The 24,778-nt window shown below is 41.0% G+C and overlaps 1 protein-coding gene across 5 annotated transcripts; it reads left to right on the top strand.

The window, feature by feature from the left end:
- The first annotated feature begins 926 nt into the window (after positions 1-926).
- Positions 927-24,778, top strand: LOC309344628 (cytochrome P450 2J2-like). 5 transcript variants are annotated; one of them, XM_081867235.1, is made up of 11 exons: positions 3,350-3,954; positions 5,093-5,221; positions 11,431-11,740; positions 14,905-15,067; positions 17,313-17,462; positions 18,183-18,343; positions 19,362-19,553; positions 21,207-21,342; positions 21,661-21,848; positions 22,817-22,955; positions 23,610-24,778. In XM_081867235.1, the coding sequence occupies exons 3-11, from the start codon at positions 11,540-11,542 to the stop codon at positions 23,783-23,785; spliced, it is 1,506 nt and encodes a 501-aa protein (XP_081723361.1). In that variant the 5' UTR covers positions 3,350-3,954; positions 5,093-5,221; positions 11,431-11,539; the 3' UTR covers positions 23,786-24,778. The 5 variants fall into 5 exon arrangements, with proteins under 5 accessions (XP_081723360.1, XP_081723361.1, XP_081723359.1 ...); XM_081867234.1 differs by lacking the exons at positions 3,350-3,954; positions 5,093-5,221 and adding an exon at positions 927-1,069; XM_081867233.1 differs by lacking the exon at positions 5,093-5,221.

Below are 24,778 nucleotides of genomic sequence, written 5' to 3'. Positions count from 1 at the left end.
AGAAGTAAAAGAAAAAATCATATGTGAAAATTTTCAAAAGTAGATAAGCACTCACAATACATAGCCGTCTCCCATCTACCTTTATATTCAATTGTATAATTTCATCTTGTCCCTATCCACCTCAAATAAATTGTTTCTTTTGAAGAAAAAAACCAGAAAAAAGAAAAGAAAAGAAAGAAAGAAAAAGAAAAAAAGAAAAAGACTTCCACTGTTTACCTCACGCGTTTTTAATAATCCGTTCTTCAGAGCCTCTGTTTTTCATATTTTCCCTTTGGATTTCCTTAATGTCTCACTTTGTATTTTTTTATATTACGGACAAGATTATTCTAAACACAACCAGATTTTTGTAGTTGAGCCCTGGTTTTGTAAATAATCATTTAAGCACTCCCATTGCTTCATAACCATAGTTTGGATTTTCTCCTTATTATATCTGTCAATTTTGCTAATTCCAGGTACTCACAAAGTTTCCCCAACCTTTCTCTTTTTGTTGGGATGCTTTCCTCTTTCCAATAGCTAGCAATCAAAATTCTTGCCGCTGTTGTCGCGTATAGAAATAAGTTAATTTTATCTTTGGGGATATCTTTATCTAGGATTCCTAATAAATATGCCTCTGCCTTTTTGTGTGTGTGATGTCCTTATCAATTTTTTTATTTTGTCATGGATCATGTCCCAAAAGCTTTTAATCTTTGGGCAAGTCCACCACATGTGGTATAACGTACCTTTTGTTCTGTTACATTTCCAACATTTGTCGTTGTTCCTTTTATTTATTTTTGACAGTCTGTCAGGAGTTAAGTACCATCTGTGGTGAATTTTAAAATTATTCTTGTCTTTCTATTTATATCCAGTAGGTGGTGCTGTAGTCTCTATTAGTGTATTCTTCTGGTTGTAATTGCTTTTAACAGCCACACGTCACTGTATCTTCCGGAGACTTTCGAAACTCTCTCTGGGATCTTTAAGGACTCCTCTTCGTCTTCTCTTCCTGTCCCTGTTTCTAGCAGTCTCCGTCAATGGCGGAGGATCCCCGTGACTCAGCACACCTCCACACTTCTCTTTCCCTTCTCCCACACAGGTATGTCAGATTTCTCAAGTTATTTTTCCTCAGCGGGTCTGTTTTTTAGTCGTTTATTTTCACTAGTTTACTCTTCTAGTTTTTCCTAATTTCTAGTTTCAGTTTGTTATTTTTGCTCAATCTGGTGTATCTAGACACGCTTTTCTTAAAACACCTTGTGCAATTATTAGCAGAGGGTTTTCGCATGAGGCGCACGGCCCCCTTCTCTGTTGTCTGTTCAGTTCTGTGGTTCTGTCCACAAACTGCTTCTTCCTGACTCCCCCTCCCTCCACTGAACAGGCAGAGGTTTCCCAATTATTTTCTTTTCTTTCCATTATTTTACAGGGGAGGCATTTGCTTTTCACAGTCTCCTTTTTATAGGAGAGTTCAGCGCTGCCGTGCCGGGGAATTGGGGCGTTTGTACCAGAGAGTGGTTTTGCCTCTTTGCGCAAAGGTCTTCCCCTCGTCTTTCTATATCAGTTTTCTTTGTTCTATAATATTGGGAAACCTCTTCTTTTGCGCTGCCTTAGGCTTCCGCCCTCAGCTTCCCCCCTGAAATCGAGGTGACTTATGCCTAGTCCCTCGTTTTTCCCTCTCTGGCACCAGGTCCGCCTTGAGATTGCAGGAGCGCGGATCTCCACCCGTCTCTCTAGCGGCTGCTCTGGAAGCTTCTGTTTTTTTAAAAAAAGTGTTTTTAAACATTTTCTTTAGCTCATTATATATCATTTCCCAGAAAGCTTTTACCTCTTTACACGTCCACCACATATGGTAAAAAGTATCTTCTTTTTCCTTACATGTTGGCCAATTTAACTGGCGTTAAATACCAGTTAATACCACCTATACATCATTTTCATGACATTTTCTTTAAGCGTACTACATACTGTAAAATTACCGTATTTTTTGCCCTATAGGACGCACTTTTTCCCCTCCAAAAATGAAGGGGAAATGTGTGTGCGTCCTATGGGGCGAATGCAGGCTTTCGCTGAAGCCTGGAGAGCGAGAGGCATCGGTACGCACCGACCCCTCTCGCTCTCCAGGCTTCAGGAACCTCTGCGCAAGCCTTGCGAGCCTGGGGGAGTTCCCGCGGGCTTGCAAGGCTTGTGGGCAGCAGCCTGCAGCCCGAAGCATGGGGCGCACTGCGGAGCACGCCCCGTGCTTCGGGCAGATGTCCGCAAGCCCTGCGCGCGTGGCGGGAGGTCCCGCTGGGCTCGCAAGGCTTGCGGATAGCAGCCTGTTCTGGGGGCTGGGGGGGGGGAAATAAATTATTTTTATTCATTTCCCCCCCAAAAAACGAGGTGCGTCCTATGGGCCAGTGCGCCGCATAGGGCGAAAAATACGGTAATACCTTCATTCCATAACCTCTCCCAATCTTCTAACTGTATGCTATGTCCAATATCTTTAGCCCAACATATCATTACCAATTTTACCTCCAAATCCTAATTTTACCTCATAATCCTAATTATGTTTAGCCAGAATTTATTAGGGCTTAACCCAGGTAAGTAGGGTTGGGATTGCAGCATGTATCTTTAAAACACATTCAAAACAGACTTGCCCCCTCAATGAATCTGGGGAACTGTAGTTATTTGGGAGTTGTAGTTTACCCCTGAGAGAGCAACATTTCCTGGGAAATCACATTTCAGGTGATTTTGTATGCAGATCATAATGATCCATTGATGAGGCTCCAGAGTCCCCATTCCCTGTCCTTGGTACGTGGGTCTCTCCCCCACCCCATTATTTTCAAAATTATTTTATGTAATAACAATTTTATAGCTGCCAGTTATAGTTCAGCATTTCCATCTAACCCCCAATAATTTGTAAATACAGCATTGGTGTCTATGTAAATCCTAAAAACAAAAGTAAACAATAAAAAACCAAGAATGACACCATAGGAATGCAACAGCAGCAGCGCATAGCTAAAACAGACTGTAAATGAACCCATGCCCCCTTAAGAAGGAGCCTGTAAGCCTATACACATTACCTGAGAGTCCTCCTCATTGAGTACATTGGGACTTACTTCTGAGTAACCAGGCAGGGAAGTTTCATTTGATTGGGAGGAAGGAGGGAGAACAAAGGAGCAGCACTATTTAGTACAGTGGTACCTCAGGTTACATACGCTTCAGGTTAAAAACTCCACTAACCCAGAAATAGTGCTTCAGGTTAAGAACTTTGCTTCAGGATAAGAACAGAAATCGTGCTCCGGCGGCGCAGCAGCAGCAGCAGGAGGCTCCATTAGCTAAAGTGGTGCTTCAGGTTAAGAACAGTTTCAGGTTAAGTAGGACCTCCGGAACGAATGAAGTACTTAACCTGAGGTACCAATGTACAGTTATGATGCTTCAACTGTTCTTAATCTACCCTGACTACTATAATCCTATACCCAATTTGATTTACCTGAGACAAAGCCCCATTAAACATTATGAGAATTACATCTGAGTAAAGATGTGTACATTGTACTTAGAATTTGCTATATAGGGATCTTTGAGTGTCTGGACTTAAGCAGAACACTTTGCTTTTGCCACCCACCCACTATTTGCACAAAATAACTTCAAGGGAATACCTGTGCCAGATGCTTCCCAACTGCTATGAAAAGTGAACAGCAAGACAAGAAGCTGGATAGAAAAGCAGGATTCAGAAGGTCTTTAGGACCCTGGGGCGTTTCTATCAGCTTGTGTCCAAAACTTGCAGTTTGCTCATTGGCTCAAAACAGGGGAAAAGGTCTTGCTTGTTTCTCTCTCTCCCCTCTCAGGAGAGGGAACAAATAGCTTGCTTTCACCCTTTGTAAAGGAAGGACAGAATCAAGCCAGGGTCCCAAGACACTGTGGGCTTCCTCTGGCTCTCTTCTAAAGAGCCTACTGAATAGGTCTTCCTGTGCAGCTCTAACTGGTTCCCGTCACTGAAGAGAGCAGCTGGTAAGTCATGTTGCTGCAGGATTTCCATCTGTTGAATTTGTTTCCTGACAACAGGGAGCAGTCCTCCCCACAGATCTTCAATGTCCATTATGCACTCGTGTTATACCTAAACACTTTTGATCTTTAGATCTTGCTTTTCCAGATTGTTCTTTCTACACCTTACCTCTTCTTGTCTTATATGCATCAGCCAGTAGTACCAGGACTAAGATCCTAGCCAAGTTTTGTTACACGTTTTGTTTGTTATTATGCATTTCTTACTTTTTCCGAGAAAATGTCAATAAAAATCAATTGAAAACAACAACTGTGGATCCTTAGGAGCTTCTGGGTCTGACAGAACACAAGCTTGTTCTGGCTGCAGTGGAAAAAAGGCATCAGTTTGTTTAGAGAAAAGGGTGTGCTCACAACTCAAGATCTAGCTCTAATGGAATTCCTGCCCAGGTTTACAAGGCACATTTTGTTCATTGCGATCATGCAAAGAGCTTAATATGTTAGCTGTATCAATGCATCTTAATGAGCATACAAGAACTCTCCCTTGTTACATAACCAGTTCTTGCTGTTCTGTATTGTTGGCCCCACTCTCAAGGCAGTGTTTAAATGTGCTTATAAAGGTAAAGGGACCCCTGACCATTAGGTCCAGTCGTGACTGACTCTGGGGTTGCGGTGCTCATCTCGCTTTATTGGCCGAGGGAGCCGGCGTACAGCTTCCGGGTCATGTGGCCAGCATGACTAAGCCGCTTCTGGCGAACCAGAGCAGCGCACGGAAACGCCGTTTACCTTCCTGCTGGAGCGGTACCTATTTATCTACTTGCACTTTGATGTGCTTTCAAACTGCTAGGTTGGCAGGAGCAGGGACTGAGCAACGGGAGCTCACCCCGTTGCAGGGATTCGAACCGCTGACCTTCTGATCGGCAAGTCCTAGGCTTTGTGGTTTAACCCACAGCACTGCCCGCGTCCCTAAATGTGCATATACATATAGTAATATTGGTGGGTTAAGCATACAACTCTGAGCTGGATTGTGGACGGTGAATATTCCATAGGTTTTATTGTTTTTCAAATGCATTTCTGTTCTGATTGAATAAACAAAGTCAATAACAAGGTGAAAACTGAGTTTGTAAAGTGATTTTGTAATGTTTTATAGGGGTTGCTCGTGCACAAGCAGGCAAATATCTCCCTGGCTGGTTGCAAACACCTGGCTGGGCTGCCAAAGTAAAGTTTATCTGTCCGGAGCGCCACTCACCCGTGGCTGACTCAGTCGCTGGCAGAATCCGTGAGTGGGCGTTTCTTAAACTTCTTCCAGTATAGAAGCTCTTTGACGCCCAGTCTCCGCCTTCCCTCTCTGCGCAAAAGCCTTCTGCACAAAGTGGGTGTGGGCAGAGGAGGACCCTTTCCCTCCCTGCTTGTCCCAGGCAAGGAGTCATGGGACTGCCTCACCACTGCCGGCTCCTGCACCCCCTCTCCACTGGTGCTATGCTGATTCTCTTCCCCATCAGATGAGCTGCTTCTCCCGATCCCTGGACGCTCTCTATAATCCCTCTGGCTTTTGCTCTCTCCCTCCAGCACTGATGGCAGTTCCAGGACAGATTTCCGTGAAAACATTTGTGGAATTGTTTGGGATGTCCAATGCTTTGGGGGAGAAGATGTTTATAAAAAATTCTAGCATAATGCAACAGGATTTACTGCTTACCCCAAGCTTGGCACTATTGAACCTGTCGCGATTCAAATCGGGTTTTAAAGAACAGTGTTCTTACTGTTTATCTTCCTGTCACTAGGTGGACAATAACGAAAATCTGGAACAATTGCACCTGAACTGAATTATTAGTATGATATATTCTAGCATATAGCCTTCTGGGAGAAACTTCCTGATAAGCTATAGGTATTGGTGGTGGTGGTGGTGGGGAGGACAGAAAAGAGATCAAATTGTGGCCATTGTGTTTCCTTTTTTAATTTTTTTTTGTTTTGTTATACACATATGTTACAAATATACAAGCATACAAACATACATTTCATACAATCCTTAAAAGTGTTCAAACATACCTACACTCAATCCCACAAATAATTCCTTTTCCCATCACCATCCACCACCCTCACCCCACCCTTGTGTTAGACTTCCAATCTACTCAATTACAATTTCTTTCCACTTCCATTACTTTCTTTCACACACCTTTAACCTAATTTCATACTTCTTTTTCTATTACACATTGTTATCCATCTTATTTAGTATTTCGGTACTTGAAATGGAACTTGTTTAGTCTAATAGGAGTTCTGATTTTTCGATACGATTTTGCAAGTATCTTTCAAACACCTTCCAGTCCCTATCTATCTTCTCTTTTGAGATCCTTCCAATTTCTCCCATTGCTTTGGATATATTGTAGTACTCCAATAATTTGGCAAGCCACTCTATTTTTGTCTATTACTTTTCCAATTTTTCGCAATCAATAGCTTTGCGGCTACCGTTGCATATAAATATAAGGTCTTGTCGTCTTCCTTTAGGCTTCCTGGTACTATTCCCAATAAAAAACCTTCTGGTGTTTTCCTAAATGAATATCTAAATATTTTTTTATTTCATTATATATTGTTTCCCAAAATTGTTTGATGTTTAAACAATTCCACCATATATGGATCATAGTACCTTTTCCAGTATTGCATCGCCAACAGACATCACTACAGTTCTTATTCATTTTTGCTATTCTTTCGGGTGTTAAATACCATCTATGTTGCATTTTAAGGTAATTTTCTTTCAGTATATAACACATGGCGAATTTCATATCTTCTTTCCACAATTTTTCCCAGGTTGAAAAAAATTAAAGGAAAAATAGTACATAAAAACCAGGCTGGATTTGTGGAAGGTAGACAAATAAAGGATAATATTAGAAATATAATAGACATAATGGAATATCTACAAGTAAGAAGAGATAAACAAGCAGCCCTGATTTCAATCGATGCAGAGAAGGCTTTCGATAAAATCTCGTGGGAATTTATGAAAAAACTATTAAAAGAATTGTGTTTAGGTGAAAAAATCCAAAAAGGTATAAATGCAATATATAACCAACAGAAAGCAAAAATTATTATTAATGGAGAGTTTGGAGAAGAAATCAATATCTTTTGATACAAGGTACAAGACAAGGATGCCCCCTATCCCCAATGTTATTTATAATAGTATTAGAGGTTCTATTAGAGAAAATAAGGCAGGACAACCAAATAAGAGGAATAGCAGTTGGTGGAAAAAGATATACGTTAAGAGCCCTTGCAGATGATGTTATGATCACAACAGAAAAGCCCCTACAATGTACACCTAGAATATTGGAATGCATAAACGAATATGGCAGATTAGCAGGATTTAAATTAAACTATGGGAAAACCAAAATGTTAGTGAAAAATATGGAAGAAAAAGATAAAGTGAAATTACAAGAAATTACAGGATTGGAAATCAAAAAGAAAATAAAGTATCTTGGAATAAATTTAACAACAAACACTATAGATTTAAGTAATGAGAACTATGGGAAAACATGGAATGAAATAAAAAATGATTTGCAAGTATGGGGAAAATTAAATCTTTTCTTACTAGGGAAAATATCGGTAATAAAGATGAACATATTACCAAGGATGATGTTTTTATTTCAAAGTATCCCAATACTAGGAGGAGATAAATGTTTTAATAATTGGAAAAGAGATTTGGCTAAATTCGTATGGTCAGGGAAAAAGCCAAGAATAAAACACAAAATAATGATAGATAAGAAGGAGAGAGGAGGATTTGGTCTCCCTGACATGGAGTTATATCATGATGCGGTGGGTCTGACCTGGCTAAAAGAATGGAATATTCCAGACTCTTGGACTCAAGCGTATATAACGCTCCTGCCAAAACAAGGTACGGACTTGGAATCTGTCTCAAATTATAGACCCATTTCATTGTTAAATGCGGTTTATAAAATTTATGCAGGATTATTGGCTTCATCTTTTTGATATAATTTTTTGTAATATTTTTCAAATTCTTTTTTAATTTGTGTCATATCCTTTATTGTCCTCTCTTCTACTTTTATTTTATTTATTAATTTTTCATTTCTTTGTTTTTTTAATTGCCAGGCAAGGATCTTGCCTGGTTTATTTGCCCATTCAAAATTTTTATATTCCCAAAATTTGATTTGTTGTTCTACCTCCTGTTCTATAATTTTATTATATTCTATATCCTCCCCTCTTTATCTTCATATAACAATTCTGGTTCGTATTTGAAGGGAAGCCTTGCTTTTGCACATGCCTGCATAATGGGAAGCTCTGCTTCTGCACATGACTGTGGCCTGATGGGAAGTCTTGCTTCTAAGCTTTGCTTCTGCACATGATTCTGGCAAACTGTTCTAAGCTGAAACATTCTTAGAATGTTCAGTTCACATTGAGTTCGTACCCTGACCTGTTCTTAATGCATAGTTGACCACATCTACGGATGAATGCTATATCAATCACTAGTAAAAGTTTAATTAGGAGGTTTTCATGCCTGTCTAGTTCTGTGCTCCCTTTCCCAGCCTTTAATCTATTGGTGATTAATGCCTATATGCAACCTTTGCTTTGTACTTGTGTTAACCAATCAGCAATAAGCACATACGTGGCAATGCTGTAATATTCAATAAAAGAGACTCCTCGAGACTTGCTCGAGAGATGCCTCCAATATGACACTCACCACTCGTCTGTCATTATTTCATCCCAACATCTGGTGACCCCGACATGATTGCCAGATCCCTTACGCAGCCAGCCCCTGTACTTCACTCGACTGGAATAGTCTTAGCGCGCTACTTCGTGAGTTTTTTTGGGGGGGGGGAATTGACAAAATTCCAAAAAGAGCATGCCAAGGAGCTGCTCCATCTCGTTAGACAGCGGGTGGCGGGTGCTCATATTTCTTTGAATGAAACTGAACAATTGTTATGTGAGATTGCTTGCCAGTGCCCCTGGTATCCGGAATCGGGGTCTTTAGGGTCAGAGGCTTGGCAAAAGATCGGAAAAACCATTTTTGCAAAACCGAGGGCACCGATTCATTGTCTGCTCAGTTGGCAGAAGTGTGCAGATGCCGTCACTAGATTAGGACCTCAGGCATCTCAGGCATCCCCAACGGCACCTGCTCCTTCAACCTTGATTTTCATGACTGGGACAGTAATTTAATTTAACAATTCCTGCTTTTACCATTTGACAAACATTTTGAAAGCGGATATCCAAATGTTTTGTACGACCTTTAAACTGCCCATTTTGTGCTAACTTAAGACACGGTTGATTATCACCCCATACAGTGATTGGAGTGATGGCCTTTTCATACATCTCTTGTGCCAAGCATTTGTAAAATTCTAGATCTCTACATAACTCAGATAAGGCACAGAACTCAGCTTCTGTTGACAACAAAGCAATCAGGTTCTGTTTCTTGGATCTCCACCCAATCAGAGAGTTACCAAATTTTATTACACAGCCAGACACTGATTTTCTATCCTTTAAATTTGCCCAATCACTATCTGCCCAACAAGTAATCTGTGCTTGTCCTTCAGAAGATAATTCAAGGCAAAAATCTTTGGTGTATTGTAAATATCTTAACACTCTTTGAATTCCTTTCCATGCATTTACACTAGGTTTTGAAGCTTCTCTGCTGAGTAAGTTAACAGCGTAAGCAATATCTGGTCTACTCCATTGCGAAAGATGAAGTAAGCTTCCCAGTGCTGACTGAAAGATTTCAGCATGCTTGAATTCAGCACTATCCTTGAACTCATTGTCTTTTACAAAACCCATTTCCATTGGTGTTCTAACACCTGCACACTCCGTCATGCCAAACTTTTTCAACATTTGCAATATCTTGCCTTTTTGATTCAGTAGAAAACTGCCATTTTTGGTCCTATCTATCTGAACACCAAGATGGACCTTCACATCACCAAGATTCTTAACTTTGAAGTGTTTATTTAACTCTTTGGCTAGTTTTTTTACTTGTTCTTGTGTCTTTGAAGTATAAATCAGGTCATCTACATAAATAAGCAAAGATTCTTGAGCATCTCCTGAACCTCTGAAATATAAGCAATTGTCAGCCTTGCTCCTGCTAAAACCAATGCCTACCAAAACGTCATTCAAACACTCATTCCAATTATGAGCAGATTGCTTGAGTCCATAAATAGATTTATGTAGTTTCCATACCTGATTTGATTTACCAACTTTCAATCCTGGCGGTAGCTCCATATAGAGCTCTTCAGCCAAGTCTGAATGAAGATAAGCTGTAGAGACATCAAATTGATTCACTTTGAACCCTTTCTGAGCAGCAACTGCTAATAGTGCCCGTAGGGTTTCACTCCTTGAAGTGGGTGCATAGACTTCGGAATAATGTAACCCCTTTCTTTGCATAAAACCTCGAGCTACAAGCCTTGCTTTGTACTCTGGTTTCCCCATCGCTGTTGTCTTTATCCTGTACACCCACCTACAACTTACTGCCTTGGTACCTTCTGGCAGTTTGGTGATGGAAAACACACCCAGTTCTTTCATAGAATTCAACTCTTTTTGCATGGCCTCATGCCACCTACTGGCCTCCCCCTGGGGTACTTGCTCAACCTCCTCAAAACTTTCAGGTTCGAAATTTGCCAAACCAGCCCAAACACTAATAGCTTGGTACCTTTCAGGAGGTTTACCTTTGTTGGTACGCTTGGAACGCCTTAACAGTTCCTGTGATGTTCCTTCAGTTTCCCCCTCTGACCCAGAATCACTAGTCGTCACCTGTTTGTCACTAGTAGTTGAAGAACTTTCTGATTCTGACTTTACACGTCTTTCTTGCTGTACAGGTGAACTTTTAGAGCTAGAAGATTCTGACTTTACAGACTTGGGTGAATTAGACGATTTCTCACCCTCGTCCTCAGACTGAAATTCCTCAGCCTGTTCTGGAACTAATACCTGCCCTGGGGCCTGAGTTTCATTGTTACTGTTCACCACATCAAATAGTATGCCTAATACTAGAGGGCTCTGGCCCTCTAAATGATCCTTCTCCCATCATCCCTGTCTATTGGCCATACTGGCTGGGGCTGCTGGGAGTTGGAGACCAAAAATATCAGGAGAGGTGCTGGTTCCCAGTCCCAGATCTAGTCATACTGTTGCCAAAACAAAATATAATCTATGCAATATTGAATAGAAGGCAAGCAGATAGACTCCTCTGGCCTCCTTAGCCAGAGGTCAGAGTTGCTGAAACTACCCCAGATCCAAACCTTTCAGGAGCAGAAGGCATCCTGCTTAGTGTAAGTTTTTATTTTCTTTATTGACAGTGCTTTGATTTGCACGGGGAGAAAACCCTTCTTGGAAATGTCATGAAGGAAATTAACCTTTGCTGTTCCAAAAAAGTGAAAATAGGAAGGAAATATTTTAATTCCGATTGCCGCTCTTCCCCACTCTCTTTTTCCTGATTGGTGGAATCATTCATGCCTCTTTATGGGCATGATGTACAGTAATATAGGCAGACTTTGTTCTCATTTCCTACAGGCGCATTAGCCAAGAACACAGGTGTGGCTGCTCTAGTGGTATCAGATTCAGGTTTCCCTCAACAGACAGCAGACCAATCTGCAAAAGGAACACCTAGAAGGGTTTGAAGATGCTGCTGCAGCTGCTCTCTGTCCTCTGGGAGGCCTTGTCCCTGAAGGTTGTTCTGGTGTTTCTGGCTACATTTCTACTTCTTGCTGATTACAAGAGAAATATTCGCCCAAGGAATTACCCCCCAGGGCCCATGCCTCTTCCTTTGCTGGGTAATATGCTACATGTGGATTTCAAGAAGCCTCACATTTCATTACAAAAGGTAAGGATGAAGGAAAAACCTATGGCATGAATTAAATACTACACTGCTGTGCCAGATTTGGGGTGGTGCAAGTGGTTCCCTGGCATAGGGCACTGAGTCAAGTGGGCAAAGAATTGAGAGGATCGATCATTGTGGAGATCCATTTATGTGTGCCAGATTTTGGTCACTCTCAGGGTGCCATACTACCAAAATATGCCCCTACATTGCACTGGAAAGGAGTGTAAGACCCTGGCTGGAGAAGCAGGTTGAGATGCTTCCAGGTTTAGCATCCTGATTCTGAGAGAGGTCAGCCTGATGTCTGTGAGGAGCCCATATGTGGGGCACCAAGAAAAATGCCTTTCTTTTTGTTTGTTCCCAGAATATGCTATCCAGAAGTGTTTTGCCTCTGAACTTTGAGGATCTATTTTATTCTACAGTTACTTGTAACAAATCTGGGTCTTACAGCTGCCTTTCACTTACCGTGGTTGGTAGAGTATTTTTTGTGTGTGTTTGTATGTTTTGTTGCTCCTTGTCCTACCTTGCCCACTTTTATCTTTGCAACAACTCTGTGTGGTAGACTAGGCAAAGTTACTACATGCAAATAAGCAGCAACTCTTGTGAATACATTGCAGGTGGAGGATGGAGGGGGCCTGTCCATGTACAGACCCTGGAAACCATTTTGGCATTTCTGATGTCCCCGATATATTTGATGGCAATCAAAGTTCCCTTCTTCCATATAGGCATTCAAGAAGCACCAAGCAGACAAATTAATATATAATATATAATAGAGAGGATTGTTGGGTGTAGTGAAGGGTTAACCTTCTATGCCTCGTGCTTGAGGGGACGGGCTTAGAAGGGAAGTAAGCCAGGACATGACGAAAGCAGCTTGGAATGTTGTGAACTGAGTGGAAATTGAAAGCATTCAGTTCAGCCGCTGCAAGGAGAGAGAGGAGGCAGAGAAAATGCAGCTTAACACGGATGGCTGTTGTGGATTGTAAATGTGCTATTTTGTTTCCAATAAAGAGATATAAGTACAGAAGAACTGTCTGGAATGATTTACTTTTTTTAAAAAAAAATATTTATTAAGGTTTTTTAGATATAAATGCACACATAAAACAATCTTGCTTCTATCACAACAAATTCTTCGCTTCTTTGGACTCCCTCACGTCCCCCTCTCCCATTTACATCGTTAAAAATTTTTTCCAAACAAATTATCAACTTGTTTACAATCTCATGTCCACACATTCAAATATAATCTAGCACTTCTTCCAATAAAATTTTTATATTTTCTTTAGTCTCACTTAACATCAAATTTAAATCTAGTTTAGTGGTGGCCAATTTTTTATAATCTAGCATCCTTCTTAACATTCAAGCAAATTACAATGTTTTTGTAGATACGTCTTGAATTTCTCCCAGTCTTCCTCCATCTTTTCTTCTCCCAGATCTCGGATTCTGCCAGTCATCTCGGCCAGTTGCATATAGTCCATCAGCTGCATCTGCCACTCTTCCAGTGTGGGTAAATCTTGAGTTTTCCAGTTTTTTGCGATGAGAATCCTTGCTGCCGTTGTTGCATACATGAAAAATGTTCGATCCTTCTTTAACACTTTCTGGCCGACAATACCCAGAAGGAAGGCCTCTGGTTTCTTAGTGAAGGTATACTTAAATTCCTTTTTCAGCTCATTATATATCATTTCCCAGAAGGCCTTCACCTTAGGGCATGTCCACCAGAGGTGAAAGAATGTTCCTTCATTTTCTTTACATTTCCAACATTTATTGTCAGACGAATGGTATATTTTGGCAAGTTTAACTGGGGTCATGTACCATCTATATATCATTTTCATAACATTTTCCTTCAGAGCATTACATGCAGTGAAGTTCAGCCCAGTGGTCCACAACCTTTCCCAGTCCTCAAACATAATGTTATGCCCAATGTCCTGTGCCCATTTTATCATAGCCGATTTAACCATTTTGTCTTGTGTATTCCATTTTAGCAGCAAGTTATACATTCTAGATAGTACCTTGGTTTTTGGTTCTAACAATTCTGTTTCTAACTTCGATTTCTCCACCTGGAACCCTAACTTTTTGTCATTTTTAAAAACTTCTTTAATCTGAGCATAATGTAACCAGTCTCGCACCTTATCCTTCATTTTCTCCAAACTCTGCAATTTCCAATTGTCTCCATCTTTTTCTAATATTTCCCAATATTTTGGCCATTTGGCCTCCATATTGGGTCTTTTTCGGGCCTTAGCCTCCAGAGGTGAGAGCCACCTTGGAGTTTTGTTTTCCAATAAGTCTTTATATTTTGTCCAGACATTAAACAGTGCTTTCCTGACAATATGGTTCTTAAAGGCCTTATTGATCTTAACTTTGTCATACCATAAGTATGCATGCCAACCAAAAGCATTGTTAAAACCTTCCAAGTCCAGCACGTCAGTGTCTTCGAGAAGTAGCCAATCTTTTAGCCAGCAAAAAGCTGCGGCTTCATAGTACAACTTTAAGTCTGGCAGGGCAAAGCCCCCTCTTTCTTTCGCATCTGTTAATATCTTAAACTTAATTCTGGGCTTTTTGCCCTGCCAGACAAATTTAGATATATCTTTCTGCCACTTCCGGAAGCACTCCGTTTTGTCCACAATCTGTAATGTTTGAAACAAGAACAACATTTTTGGCAATACATTCATCTTAATAGCAGCAATTCGGCCTAACAAAGAAAGCTTCAATATTGTCCAACTATCCAAGTCTCTTTTAATTTCAGACCAACATTTTTCATAGTTATCCTTAAATAGACTCAGGTTTTTTGCTGTTATGTTTACCCCTAGGTATTTTACTTTTTTAACCATAGTTAATTCTGTTTCTCTCTGAAACCGTTCCGACTCTATGTCTGTCAAATTTTTTCCCAACACTTTAGTTTTCTGTTTATTTAATTTAAATCCCGCCACCCGACCAAAATCCTGTATCAATTGTAATACTCTTTTCGTACTAGATTCTGGCTCCTGCAAGGTCTGGAATGATTTACTGCCCTTTCGACACACAGGCGCTGTGTAATTCTGCTAATTGCTTTACGACCGCTCCGAAGCCACACTGTGTAAACAGAAGCTGGAGAGGCTCTCAGGGGAAGCGTGGCTGGGTGCCAAACAATAAAGCAATAAAACTATCATTTCTTACATTCTACCTCAATCTCCATTCAGCTTATAGAAAAATACGGCAATGTCTACAGTCTTCAGGTTGGAAGCATGAGGTTTGTGTTTGTGAATGGATTGCATCTGGTGAAAGAGGCTCTTGTCCATCAGGGTGAAAACTTTGTAGATCGACCAAGTAGTCCTGGTTTCCAGGAAATATTTGGGACATCTGGTAAGTTTCTTTTAATGTTGTCAATTATTTACCGTAGATAATTAAATAATTCCTTTTTATTTTTTATTTTTAATGGTCTGCATTGATTGGGGAACCTTTTAGATTATTCCTCAAGTTTAAATATTCAGGACTCATTGTTAGATCTTTCCTTAATCTTCATTTTCATTCCTTGCATCTTTAAACTACTAGTAGTAAGATGTGTCATAAAAGTATACCTACTAAAATGTTTAGATTAACTGAACTCACCATTCAGTATTGAGTACTGAAGATAAACAGCTTGTAAATAAGAACCTGGCATTATTATGTATGGAGGAATCTGTCGGTTTTTCTTTCAATCAGTTCTTCATTTTTCCATTCTTCAGTTTGAAACACTTACACATCAGTAACACTCCAGTTTGTGCATTGTTTCAGGAAGCGAGACTGAAGTAAGATTGCATTTAAATTCAAGATGAACTGAATTTCTGTCCCATCACTAGTAGAGATGGAATAATAGTTAGTGCTTAAGCATGAAAGGAACAGGTAATATCTTCTTCATAGTCATTTATCTGTTGTTGTTGTTGTTTAGTCGTTTAGTCGTTTAGTCGTGTCCGACTCTTCGTGACCCCAAGGACCAGAGCACGCCAGGCACACCTGTCTTCCACTGCCTCGCACAGTTTGGTCAGATTCATGTTTGTAGCTTTGAGAACACTGTCCAACCATCTGGTAGTCTACCGTCCCCTTCTCCTTGTGCCCTCCATTTTTCCCAGCATCAGGGTCTTTTCCAGGGAGTCTTCTCTTCTCATGAGGTGGCCAAAGTATTGGAGCCTCAGCTTCACGATCTGTCCTTCCAGTTAGCACTCAGGGCTGATTTCCTTAAGAATGGACACGTTTGATCTTCTTGCAGTCCATGGGACTCTCAAGAGTCTCCTCCATAATTCAAAAGCGTCAATTCTTTGGCGATCAGCCTTCTTGATGGTCCAGCTCCCACTTCCATACATAGTTACTGGGAAAACCATGGCTTTAACTATACGGACCTTTGTTGGTAAGGTGATATCTCTGCTTTTTAAGATGCTGTCTAGGTTTGCCATCGCCTTTCTCCCAAGGAGCAGGCGTCTTTTAATTTTGTGACTGCTGTCACCATCTACAGAAAGTAAAATCTCTCACCACCTCCATGTCTTCCCCTTCTATTTGCCAGGAGGTGATGGGCCCAGTGGCCATGATTTTCGTTTTTTTGATGTTGCGCTTCAGACCATTTTTTGCGCTCTCCTCTTTCACCCTCATTAAAAGGTTCCTTAATTCCTCCTCACTTTCTGCCATCAAGGTTGTGTCATCTTCATATCTGAGGTTGTTGATATTTCTTCCGGCAATCTTAATTCCGACTTGGGATTCATCTAGCCCAGCCTTTCGCATGATGAATTCTGCATATAAGTTAAATAAGCAGGGAGACAATATACAGCCTTGCCGTAATCCTTTCCCAATTTTGAACCAATCAGTTGTTCCATATCCAGTTCTAACTGTAGCTTCTTGTCCCACATAGAGATTTCTCAGGAGACAGATGAGGTCATCAGGCACTCCTATTTCTTTAAGAACTTGCCATAGTTTGCTGTGGTCAATACTGTCAAAGGCTCTTGCATGTTCAATGAAGCAGAAGTAGATGTCATTTATCTACTTATAGGGCAAATCCTGGAAAAAGGACTACAGTTCACAAGCCAACCTAAGGAGGGATAATGACGTTAACATAGCAAAATGAAACAAAAAGAAAAAAAAGAAAATAAATCTATTAACCATGAGGAAAGGAAGGGTGTGAATAATTACAGAAGGGGCTAGAGTGGGACCCCCATTTTAAATCTAAACCAGTTAATTCCATGGGGGGGGGATGCCTGAGTGGCTTAAGGAGAGGAAGGAACAAAATATATTAACTGCATGACTTCTTCACCTGTCAGTATTTTTTTAATGCTGCTTTTCTATCGAGAGTTCCCACAGTGTATAACAGGACAAAATAAAATTAGTATTAAAAATTCTACCCAAACAGTCAAACACACAAAAAGCATCAATGAAACAGCAGTAACAGCAAACGGCAGAATTCAGAGCAAACAGATAAAAGCCACCAGCACAAATTGGCTAGTTTCTAATGCCTTGCAGTCTTTCCAAATGTAATCAGCAGGCAAGCAGAATAATGGAAAGCAAAGAGGAGTCCATCTTGGAATTAACAGGATTGCTAAATCCACTTACTTGCTCTACGTACTTATTACTCCTTCCCATCTAGGAATAGTCTTCTCTAATGGTCTCATCTGGAAACAACAAAGACGATTTGCCTTATCAACTCTCAGAAACTTTGGTTTGGGCAAAAGGTCTTTAGAAGAAAGAATACAGGAGGAAAGCCGTTACTTAAACGAAGCAATAGAAGCTGAGAAAGGTGAGAACCAGAGTCAACAAACCTGTGGCCCACCTATTATACTTACCTTAAGTTGCTACTTTATATGAACTAGGTCAAGACTACATCAGCTAGGTGCAAAGCTGTGTGGCATTATTTCTTCACACAAATGTAGCTCTGCTTGGACTGGAATGACCCTGTGATGGCAAAGGGGGTGTTGATAGGAAGCTCCACAGAGGCTCGTTGTGGTGCACAAAAGTTCTAGTGTGAAGCTCTGTGCGGGAACCTGCCATGGGAACTAAAAGCCCCTGAACTAGAACAGAGTAAGAACAAAGGTTGCGTTTTGAGGATATCTGCAGATTTTTGATAATTTTGACAACCAACGTCGCAAATAGAGTAGGGTTTGAAGTGCAATATTTTTGGTATATCAGTGTGTCTCTATACTGTCTCTGATGGGGATGGTCCTTATCCTTTTTGACAGCCATTGTTACAAAAATGCCCTTTCCTGACCTCCTGCATCTCAGATCAATATCACCATACTGCAGAATAATCATTGCCTATAGAGAATAAATATAAATGGGCCTCAGAGTCCTGAGTGTCCCAGGTTAAATTACAAGATATAATGTTAATATGAAATTATTTCTTCAGCTAAAACAAATCCTGCCTCATCAACATCCAACCACTTTCCCTGCCTTCTGTTTTTGTTATATGGAAGCTAGAAGCACCCCAATTCGTTCTGCACCATTTTCTTTCTCTCTCCAGGGCAGCCATTTGACCCTCAATTTCAGATTCAGAATGCTGCTTCAAATATCATCTGTTCCATCACTTTTGGGGACCGCTTTGATTACCATGACAGCCGTTTCCATAATTTATTGCACCTGTTTGATGAGACAAACCGCCTTCAGGGAAGTTTTTGGAGTGTGGTAGGTCTTCTTTGAGTTCAACAGAATTGCTTTGATTCCAGACACATTCCCACATTCTTGCTGACTGCAATCATTTGCTTTGGGTCCTCCTGTTTCTTCATGTTCTCATTCCTGTTTTCTCCCTTACTATTCATCCATATTCCTTTGCCTTCTAGCTTTTTTTTTATCAAGGCACTAGAGACTTTAGTATTGTAACGTGTATTACAGCAGAGGTTGTGTTTTTAAGTGGCTGGAGGTATGCGCATATCCATTCCTCATACGCAGGTGTCCAGTGACCCACATCCAGTGGAGCTGTGGGCATGCTATTAGCATTAGCAGAGTATCAGCAAAGAAGTGAGGCTGTAGGTATTTGGCATCACAAAAGCTTCTTTATTTACAAAATATCAAAATAACAAACATGGCTGAGTGTGAGCAGCAGCTTCACACGTCGCCTCTGTCCGAGTCTGAGTTCTGTTCCCACACTCCTATCACTATGGAATGTAAACAGTGGATCACGAGATCCAGCAGCAAAAAGAGAATGAAATTACTAATAGGAGGGCTGTCACATGTGTGACTGAATAAAATCGCTGTGTATGTGAACAGGGTGTGACTTGATCCTACACAAACCTGTTCTAATCTGTGAATGGAAGCCCCATGCAGATGCATAACATTAAAGGGAAACTCTACATATTCATGACATGAGCAGGCATTGATAAAGGCCTTTTTCAAATGATGGCAATCATCTTCTTGAGAAGTCAATCAGTGAATTACAAGTTGTGTTCGTAGAACTAACCACAATGATGCCATTTGATTTGCAATCTGTACATTCTAACCAAGAAGTTAAGACATTGCCATGGGGTCCCATCGTAAGCAGTGATTGCAATATTTGCTCTGGTTCCAAGAGAGTCTGCCATCTTTGAGCCTGTGCACACCAGCCTTTATTACTGCTTGCTCCTTTCCCATGACAATGACATGATGTGAATGCTTTTTTGAGAGGGTTTTCCCTTCACATATGTGATGTTAGTGTTTGTTTCCTCAGCTGTACGATGCATTTCCTACTGTCATGAAGCACTTGCCAGGGCCCCATCTGACACTTTTTAAAAAATGGGGGCAGGTGAAATCCTTTGTGAGAGAAATCATTGAAAAACACAAAGAAGACTGGAACCCATCTGAACCCAGAGACTTCATTGATGCCTACCTAAATGAAATGGCCAAGGTGAGAGATGAAAAGGTAAAAAAGTATGTATCTTTAATAACAAAACAGTAGTAGAAGGCAGAGAAGCAATATTAAAAATCATAACTAGTCATGTGGCTTGTCTGAAAGGTCCTTAGTGCCTGACCATATTCTTTCTGTTGAATTTATGACTTCAGACAAAATACATTTCTGCATGCACAGAATATGAGGTCATGTATTTTGTGGGGAGACACCTCCCCACTTGTTCACTGCTGGGATTTCACCACTAGTCGGAGGTTTGTGAGAGCACACAGTTGACATGACTAAAAGAATCTCTGCAGTGGAGGGATCTCATGACCAAAGGATTCAGCTGCCTGAATAAACTCAGACCAGGAATTATTTACCAGAATAAACCCAAACTTTATGCCAGCATCAGAAAGTCACAGGACTCTTGACTGGACCTTCCTAGAGGCAGGATTGTTGTTGTTTAGTCGTGTACGACTCTTCGTGACCCCATGGACCAGAACACGCCAGGCACTCCTGTCTTCCACTGCCTCCCGCAATTTGGCCAGACTCATGTTTGTAGCTTTGAGAACACTGTCCAACCATCTTGTCCTCTGTCGTCCCCTTCTCCTTGTGCCCTCCATCTTTCCCAACATCAGGGTCTTTTCCAGGGAGTCTTCTCTTCTCATGAGGTGGCCAAAGTATTGGAGCCTCAGCTTCACGATATGTCCTTCCAGTGAGCACTCAGGGCTGATTTCCTGAAGAATGGACGCGTTTGATCTTCTTGCAGTTCATGGGACTCTCAAGAGTCTCCTCCAGCGCCATAATTCAAAAGCATCAATTCTTCGGCGATCAGCCTTCTTGATGGACCAGCTCTCACTTCCATACATCACTACTGGGAAAACCATGGCTTTAACTATATGGACCTTTGTTGGTAAGGTGATGTCTCTGCTTTTTAAGATGCTATCTAGGTTACTATCGCTTTCCTCCCAAGGAGCAGGCGTCTTTTAATTTCGTGACTGCTGTCACCATCTGCAGTGATCATGGAGCCCAAGAAAGTAAAATCTCTCACCACCTCCATTTCTTCCCCTTCTATTTGCCAGGAGGTGATGGGCCCAGTGGCCATGATCTTCGTTTTTTTGGTGTTGAGCTTCAGACCATATTTTGCACTCTCCTCTTTCACCCTCATTAAAAGGTTCTTTAATTCCTCCTCACTTTCTGCCATCAAGGTTGTGTCATCTTCATATCTGAGGTTGTTGATATTTCTTCCAGCGATCTTAATTCCGACTTGGGATTCATCCAGCCCAGGCTTTCGCATGATGAATTCTGCATATGAGTTAAATAAGCAGGGAGACAATATACAGCCTTGCCGTACTCCTTTCCCAATTTTGAACCAATCAGTTGTTCCATATCCAGTTCTAATTGTAGCTTCTTGCCTCACATAGAGATTTCTCAGGAGACAGATGAGGTGATCAGGCACTCCCATTACTTTAAGAACTTGCCATAGTTTGCTGTGGTCGACACAGTCAAAGGCTTTTGCATAGTCAATGAAGCAGAAGTAGATGTTTTTCTGGAACTCTCTAGCTTTCTCTAGAGGCAGGATTAGAGTCACTGAATCCCCTGGTGATCTCTTGACATGTGGGGCTGTCAGTAGGATGGTGTTTTTAATGACAGCTGAACTCCCTGGTGCATTTTCTTTGCTTTAAGGAGGATGCCCCTTCCAGCTTCCATGAAGAAAGCCTCCTACAATCAACACTGGATCTGTTTTCTGCTGGAACAGAATCAGTTTCTACAACCCTGCGCTGGGCTTTGCTGTACATGGCCATATACCCAGAAATTCAAGGTAGAACTGTAGTTGACTCATTTGCCTTTCATTACTGTCAGAATACTGCAGCTTCAGGTGGACTCGTCAGAAAACACACATTCCCCTCAATAAAAGAATGAAATCTTAAGCCATTGCTGGAACTTGACTAGTGAAAGTCCTGTGTGCTTTTTCAGTTGAAGGGAATTTCACAAATGAGATACCGCTACTCAGGAGGGTCTATCACTTGTCACCATCTACTGGGTACTCAGTGGTGGGACATCAAGATGCAGTTTCCTTGCAGATATTGGTTTATGTCTGTTCTCCTTGTATTGATAGCAGATTTTCTTTTCTCTGCAGCAAAAGTCCAAGCAGAAATAGATTCTGTGATTGGCCAGTCTCGCCAGCCAGCAATGGATGACAGGGACAGCATGCCGTATACCAATGCGGTTGTTCATGAAATTCAAAGAATAAGCAACATTGTGCCTGTGAATTCGCCCCGGATGACAACTAAGGACACTACACTCGCTGGGTTTCATATTCCCAAAGTAAGTATTAAGAAGATACAATGGTACCTTGGGTTAAGAACTTAATTCATTCCGCAGGTCCGTTCTTAACCTGAAACTGTTCTTAACCCGAGGTACCAGGTTAATGGGCCTCCCACCTCTGCCGTGTGATTTCTGTTCTCATCCTGAAGCAAAGTTCTTAACCCGAGGTACTATTTCTGGGTTAGCAGAGTCTGTAACCTGAAGCGTCTGTAACTTGAAGCATCTGTAACCCGAGGTACCACTGTATACCATTCTTATTTTCCTTTCCTCTTCCTTCAAGATACAAAAACTTGAAGCCAGAGTTCTAAATGAGGGTTGGCCAACATGAGGTCCTCCAGATGTTGTTCAAGTCCAACTCTTACCAACCTGAGCCAGCATAAGCAATAGGCAAGAATGGTTGGACTTGGATCCAGGAGGCTCAGTACTGCTGTAGATAATTGCACAGATAAAAACACAAAGAGTTCTCTGCCAGTTTAATCTACTATCTTCTCTTCTTTTTCTTTGAGAGGAAACCATATTGATTCCCAACCTGACTTTAAATGTCTTTTAAAATCTATATTGGAACTGTGCTTTTGTGGGACTTCGTTGGATGAATTACTTAATAATGAGAAGTAAATATTGCTTTCAGAACATATCCTTGCTCTGTCAGGGGATAGAGGCTTAGTACTACTATAATTTCAAAGAGAATACAGTGTACCTCTGGTTACGAACTTAATTCATTCGAAAGGTGTGTTCTTAACTTGAAACCGTTCTGAACCTGAGGTACCACCTTAGCTAATGGGGCCTCCCGCTGCCACCACACCACTACTGTGTGATTTCTGTTCTCATCCTGAGGTAAAGTTCTCAACCTGAGGTACTACTTCCTTGTTAGTGGAGTCTGTAACCTGAAGTATTTGTAACACAAGGTTACAAACTCGAAAGCGCCTTGTCATTTTTATCTACTTTCTTCTCTGCTTCTCCTTTGCCAGGGAACCATAATGCTCGCCAATTTGACCTCTGTGCTGTTTGACAAGGATGAGTGGGAAACACCCAATGAGTTTAATCCTGGCCATTTCCTGGAAAATGATCAGTTCATGAAAAGGGAAGCGTTCTTGCCATTCTCTGCAGGTAAAAAAGTTCATGGGCTTCTCATCAGAACTGCAACAGTGACAATATGATGGTGATTTGGTTGCTGAGAGCCTTGTGTATTGCTGGGGTTACCACCCTATTGGGACCAGTGGTCACATTTAGGATTTTGAGGAAGTGCTCTGTGTGCATGTCACAAAATGGCTGCCATGGGAGGTGGGATGTTACATGAAATGGTGTTGATATACTCCCCCCCTCCACCCAGTAAGTAAGCAGTTTGGATTTTTTTAGGGAATATTTACTGGGACCTTTCTCAGCTGCCCTAGAACAGAAACCTACTTCCATCTGGATCTTGAGCAACTAACTCTGTTTGCTACACCCTTAGATAAGCTATATGCAGATTAGGGAGATTCCTAATAAAATAAACATGAAATTGAAATTTTCTCCAAAACTACATATGAGAGAAATTTATGTTAATTGAAATGTATCTATTCCAAATTCTCAAAAACCAGGATCATATTTGTTCAGTGTTCCCATTTGCTTCACTAGGGAATACAGAGGACTGATTTCTATCTTTATTTTGCAACAACATACTGTTTAAAAGTATTTGTTCTCTCAGTGTTTTTTTAAACTGTGCAGCTGTTTACTGTAGCAAAAGCTCTCCACTGAAAAAATCTTTTTCTCCCTCTCTTCCAGGAAAGCGAGTTTGTCTGGGAGAGCAGTTGGCGAGGACTGAGCTCTTTCTTTTCTTCACTGCCCTAATTCAGAAGTTCACTTTCCAAGCTCCAAAAAATAAGACATTAAGCCGTGAATATAGGATGGGTTTGGCATTGTCTCCCCTGCCATACCGGATATGTGCATTCTCTCGCTAAGGGACCCATCTTATAGCATTGTCATTTCTTTAAAAAGTTGGATTAGTTTGTGGGGCAGAAACACGCCTGTGGCTTAGTATTAATTATGTTAAGCTGGAATTGATTAGGACTTCACCCAAGTAAGTAGGGTTGGGATTGCAGCCTGTACCTTAAAAAAAGGTGCATTCAATTCACATTTCCCCCCTCAAGGAATTCAGGCAACTATAACTTAAGTCTGCTGAGAATTGTAGCTCTCTGAAGGGTAAACTACATTTCCCATGATTCTCTGGGGGGGTGTATGTATGCAAATAATATTGTTTCATTGGTGAGGATCCAAATTCTATCCCCCCACTTCTTGGTCAGGCGGTCTATCCCCCATCCCTCTATTTTCAATATTATTATGTCCTGGTTGTAGTGAAGAAAAGGCATTGCTTGCTCTAATGGAATTCTTGCCTATGTTTATAAAATTAGAAAATGTTGCTTTGAAAATATTGTTACATAACCAATTCATAGACTCATAGTATTTCAGAGTTGCAAGGGACCCCAAGGCTAATCTAGGGCTGCCATATATCTGGGTTTTCCCGGACACATCCAGGAATTGGGCTGCAAAATGATGTCTGGGCAGATTTTTGCTGAATTGGCAAAATGTTTGAGAAAAATAGGGGCACTTTTTTAAAAACAACAACAACAACAAAATTTATAGATCCCCATCTTAAAGTAAACAACCCCCCCCAAAAAAAGCTCAACAACTTAACGCTGGGGAAAATGATCAATCCCCCCATCTTTCACGCAATGTGGGGCTCAAACCCATGAGCCTGAGATTATCTTTGTTCTGTATTGCTGGCCCAAACCCCAAGGCAGAGTTTAAATGTGCTTCTAAATATAGTAAAATTGGTGGGTTAAGCATAGAACTCTTGAGTTGTATGGTGGACAATGAATATTCCCTAGGTTTTATTATTTTTCCAAAACAATTTTGTTGTTCTTTAATAAACATGGTGGATAACAAGGTGAAAA

This window comes from Podarcis erhardii, assembly GCF_964252035.2.
Source record: "Podarcis erhardii genome assembly, chromosome: 6".
In the NCBI taxonomy this organism is placed as follows: domain Eukaryota; kingdom Metazoa; phylum Chordata; class Lepidosauria; order Squamata; family Lacertidae; genus Podarcis; species Podarcis erhardii.
The sequence above is the reverse complement of the archived record's forward strand: the minus strand, read 5'-3'. Positions and strand labels throughout refer to the sequence as shown.